Consider the following 5,350-nt stretch of genomic DNA (forward strand, 5'->3'; position numbering starts at 1 on the left):
ATACTACCACACTATATGGGTATCTGTACACGCATGTGTTTATAATAGTGTTGCGGCACTGCGCCTTCGCGCTGAGACACCCGTTGCTTCGCTCGTGAGTAGCTTCAAGCCGAAGCGCGTTCCCTGACGACGGGATGTATTGATCGACGAATCAATTGTCAACTGTCAGATTTTGTCTGGAGTTGCTGGACTGTTCGAACGTGTGTCCGCACTCTTCTGTATCGAGATAATAAACATTGAGATTGTTTGTTTCCTTAAAACCGCGGTGTTTCTTTTATTCCCGCGAGCTTCGGGAGTGCGAGTGCGTGAGTGCGAGCGAGTGCTAGTGCGACGCGGTGAGCGCAACAATATAAAAATATATTGTTTATGATGTTTATGATAAATGATATGGGCTGTGAATGTTCCAAATATTCATATAGTGTGGTAATATTACTGTTCTTGCCTTTCGGGACGCGTCCTTTGAATAGACGACAATACGAGAGAGGCATTAGACGGAAGGAATTCGATGACAGACCAAAGAGTAAGGGCAAACGATTCGTGAAATGAAAATGTCTTCCACTGGAGTGCATAATATAATATAGCTTACTTTTTTTTTTAATCGAGCGGTATTCCTGCGATATACCCGTAAATTCAGCTTTGTTTTCTGTGTTTATGCACTATATTAAACTTTTTTTTTTAAATCGAGTGGTATTCCTGCGATGTACCCGTAAATTCAGCTTCGTTTTGTGTGTTTATGCAATATGTTAAACTTTTTTTTAAATCGAGCGGTTTCCTGGGTTATACCCGTAAATTCAACTTTGTTTTGTGTGTTTATGCAATACATTAAACTGTATTTTTAAATCGAGCGGTATTCCTGCGATATACCCGTAAATTCAGCTTCGTTTTGTGTGTTTATGCAATATATTAAACTTTTTTTTTTAATTGAACGGTATTCCTGCGATATACCCGTAAATTCAGCTTTGTTCTGTGTGTGTATGCAATTTATTAAACTGTATTTTTAAATCGAGCGGTATTCCTGCGATATACTCGTAAATTCAGCTTCGTTTTGTGTGTTCATGCAATATATTAAACTGTATACTCCGTCGAAACCAGTGGATAACTCTTATTTTATTTACATAATATATATTTACTTATCGGCGCAACGTTATATTTGTATAATGTGTTACCGCAGTTATTGTATTTAGTCATAGTATTTTGGACATTGCGTGAGCAGCGAATACACTCCGGTACATGGGTATACTTGTCGTAAGAGTGATAAAGTTTAAAGGACGGCTATCAGTATAAGTGCAGTATTAAAATTGGCGTATCGAACGGGAAGCTTGCGATTGTAAGACGATTTCATGTTTGGCGTGATAGGGAATTTTTACGGGGTTTAATAATTAACGGGCAGATTATCTTCGCTAAGAAAAAAAATAAATAAAGGAAAGAAAAAAGGAAAGAAATGTAGCAACTGGCTGTGGCGCGAGTTTCTCTTACAATTGCAAAGTGAACGAAGACGACGCATTGTGTAAATCGCTCGTTTCGATTATGCAACGGTCGCCCAGCTCGCTGTTTATAATCGATGGTTTAAATTGTGTATAAAGAGAGGAAGATTTTGTATAAGGACGGAAGAGATCCGCTAATTTTATAAATAAATATACACACGTCGCAAAAGCTGTTGTGTTAATGTCGCGGGCATTCGCTTTCCTTTCATTACGTAACCGATTCCTTCCTACAAACGCGGAAAGAGACATAAAAGAGATAAAATTCGAATTCCATCGCCAATATCAATTATTTCGTTCAATAAATTCCTCTTTTGAATTAATAGACGGCTATAAGAGTCAGGCGCGGTACGTCGTGCGCAAGTACAGGAATTAATAGTTACAGAGTAACAAATTAAAATGTATATAATATACATATACATATATTCCAAACTAATAAACTGCGCGCCGATTATTTGTCGGACTTGAAACACAGCTATCGTTGAACAATTAATACCCTTTCCTCCCCGGAATTAAATCGACGCGATTCCTTTCTTTTGTATTTATTACATGATTATTTCCTTTTTTTAATATTAATACGTTCGATATTTACTGTATCGATACGCTACGGTCGATATTTTTGGTGTATCGATACTTTGTTCTACGATACGTATCGATACGACATATCGATACTTTCTTATCGATATCCCTTCCCTAAATGTGATAGAACAATTATTATTACTGGCGGTCTAACACAAATACAGCGACACAGAATCCAAAATGCACAAAGAAAAATCTAAAAAAAGTGACATGGCGAACAAATCGAACGAAGATTTGAATACGCAAAATAACCAAGCACTTAATATTTAATAAGAAAAAAAAAAACTTGCAAAGATACGAGTAGCCGCATACATCGCTGAACACAATCTTCCTTTTCAAGAGTCAGAAGGGCCTGTCAAACTTTGTCAAGACATAGGAAAAGATCCTAAGGTCTTTAGAAGCTTAAATGTAGGTCGAACGAAATGTACAAATATCATCAAAAATGTTTTGTGTCCGGTTGCGACAGATCATGTATCTATAAATAACGTAAAAAATTCAAAATTTTTTATTTTTATCGATGAAACATCTGATATAACGAATGAAAAATGGATGACATTTTTTGTTCGATAAGATTCCGAAACTTTTTAGACATTCGTTCGCAATTAATAAAGTTAATTAATATTGATGCTAAAGATAGTAGTGCAGAAAAATTATTTAAGGGAACTAGGCAGTCAGAAAATCGATTTTTTTATTGCATTTTTCGAAAGTACTATCCTTTCCGAGTAAAATGCCGTTTGGTTCGTGTTAAAATTCGCAAAATTTAGGATTTGACAGCCAAAAAGGTCGAGCGCTAGCGTGCGCGGCGAACAAAACTTTAAACGCGTTTTTCTCGAAATCTTTTTTTCTCTTCGTTTTGCAGTGTTTGAAACGCGATGAGATATTGAGGAAAGAAGGGTGGATGTTGCCATCTATGGCATTTCATAAAAAGTACTAGCGATTTTGTAAACTCACTTCCGTTGGCGAATCTAGTTCCCTAGAAAATTTGTATAGCGTAAAGCGCTAGAGGCGCGACGTATCGATATTCAATTCATGTGATTGCCGCGTGAAGAAGAAAGCGCGCGTGTATGTACAAGCTTGCGGTCCGGGCAACCGGCGTTATTCGTTTCTTGTTTGTCATTCAGTCAAGACATGTTTCTGGCCTTTTGCCGTATATTTTGAATACGTAGTGAAATTGTAATACGAATCTCTCTGAATTGCGAATTGTGATACTCTTTGGAAAAGAAGAAGTACGAGAGGATCTGAGGGACTGTAATTGGCACACGGCAGGATCAGGGCTCGATATCATTCTCAGACGTATGAGAGATCAACGCCATTACTCCGTTTCTTGATGATGACGGCATAAGATCGACGCCATTACTTCGTTTCTTGATGATGACGACACATTCTGGAGAGACCAAGGGAGCGACTATTATGGACATAGTCCGTTCGGATCTTTTCTAGAAGTGCATTCAAATACGGTAGACACCATGATACAGGTAACTCTTAGATTTCTGAATAAGAATCATTGATCCTCATAAACAGTATTGGTTACGATCATTGATTTCAGAAATCTTGAGAGATCTACCGTCCAGTAAAGGACGTTTAAAAGGCTTCCGCGCTCCAGCGAAGCATTTATTGACCGGAACGATAATCGTTCTTTTCACTTGAGTACTCAAGATATTTATTTACGGGTTGCAACCATTTTTTGACTGTTCATTCGTGCTATTTCATTTTGGCCAAGTAAAGTAAATTATGCAAGCTTGCGATGCGTTTGATTCTATCTTTTGTGATAGTTAATTTCACATATTTCTCGATACATATTTGCGAAGAGATTCATTTGTTTAATCAATACGAATTATAATGCGTCAAATGTTTAAGATAAGATGTATATTGCTTCAATTGTTTTGAAAGAGATTCGTCAACGAATTTAATGCTCATTTATTCAGAAATTATAATCAAAGATTTAACACACAATACATCGATTTATGTGAAATACTCTTCGTTGCGTTTTCACTAATTGATGTTGAATTAATGCGTTTAATAAAGATTACTATTCAACGCATTATTCATTTATAATTGTATGTGAATGATTATTTGGTTAATTATTAATTATGATATCATTTTTTTGTCATGTCTAATAGTCTTTTCAGTGTCTAATAGTCTTTCAGTCTTTAAATAATTTAAAGATACATTCAAAGCTATCATATCATATTAATTCTTTCTTTATAATTACCTTGTAATATATGATTATTTTACGTTTCAAGTTACAAATTAAGATCATAAATTCAACTAATGTTTATATTCCTTTCATTGAACGGACTATTACAATGTAAATTATATATTGTTTCTTGATTAATGTGATTATTGAATTTTGCCATGGTATATGAATATGATTGAAAATTATCCTATATTTTCTAAATATATTTTACTTTGTCAACATTTAAAACTCGGTGTTTCCTTCACCGCCATAGCCCACGATCTATACGGGTTGTGTACATGCAGTAATTGCAAAAAGACGGAAGTTCAAATCGATTTAAAAAAAATTGAGCATATGTAAAACATGTCTAGTTAAGGTCTGAACCTACGCATAAGTCTGTAAAAACTTCTGTTTTGACAAAATAAATAAATAAAATAAAATAGCTCCTTCTTTTCAATGAAAAATCACGTTTTTTTACATTTGCAGTTGCCATTTCTTTAATTTTGATTTTTTTTTTTTAAATAGGTTCAGTGCAGAATGGGGTCCTATAGAATGCCAAATTTTCCAGAAAAAATGTACAATTCAATTTTTTATGGCCAGGATCACTGCAAAACCACAACGGCACCAGAAAAACCGCCTATGTATCAGAAAACTGTACCGCCGTCATATATATAGGGATGACAATACCTGGATGACTTGAGAATGTTATTAAGAAATCGGCCATGATTGGAATCCGAAATTTTCTTCTAGACGTATCCATCTCTATCTGCTCCGTAATTTCTGTGTCGACACCAGGGTCTACTCCGTTTCCTCCGCATGCTGATATCAAAAATACTTTTGGCTTTCCTGCCATCGTTGGACAGTTATCTGCCGTAAAAAACTTCCACACGGTACTAGCTTCGTACGTGGTGTCGAATGCGAAAAGTTCTCCGAAATTTCCATGCGACAAAACAATAATTATAATGCAGTCACTCTCCGAATGATCTGTTAAGGCAGCTGTAAAAGTAATAATTTCCTTATTATTTCCGTTACATATATTACAGTTATATTTATGATAAGGTGCATCTTACCTTTTCGTAACTTGTTTTTTATTTGTTCGAGTGTATAATTTTCA

General features: G+C 35.5%; 1 protein-coding gene across 1 annotated transcript; it reads right to left on the bottom strand.

Annotated features, from left to right (window-relative positions):
• Window positions 1–4,923: 4,923 nt before the first annotated feature.
• LOC112455227 (caspase-1-like) lies at window positions 4,924–5,232 on the bottom strand (the record flags this gene model as incomplete). The annotated part of the gene is made up of 1 exon (XM_025017021.1): window positions 4,924–5,232. A coding segment is annotated over one exon (309 nt), but the record flags the coding sequence as incomplete, so codon positions are not given.
• Window positions 5,233–5,350: the final 118 nt, after the last annotated feature.

Source organism: Temnothorax curvispinosus, unplaced genomic scaffold (genome assembly GCF_003070985.1).
Source record: "Temnothorax curvispinosus isolate PA1 unplaced genomic scaffold, ASM307098v1 QBEX01005901.1, whole genome shotgun sequence".
Taxonomy (NCBI): domain Eukaryota; kingdom Metazoa; phylum Arthropoda; class Insecta; order Hymenoptera; family Formicidae; genus Temnothorax; species Temnothorax curvispinosus.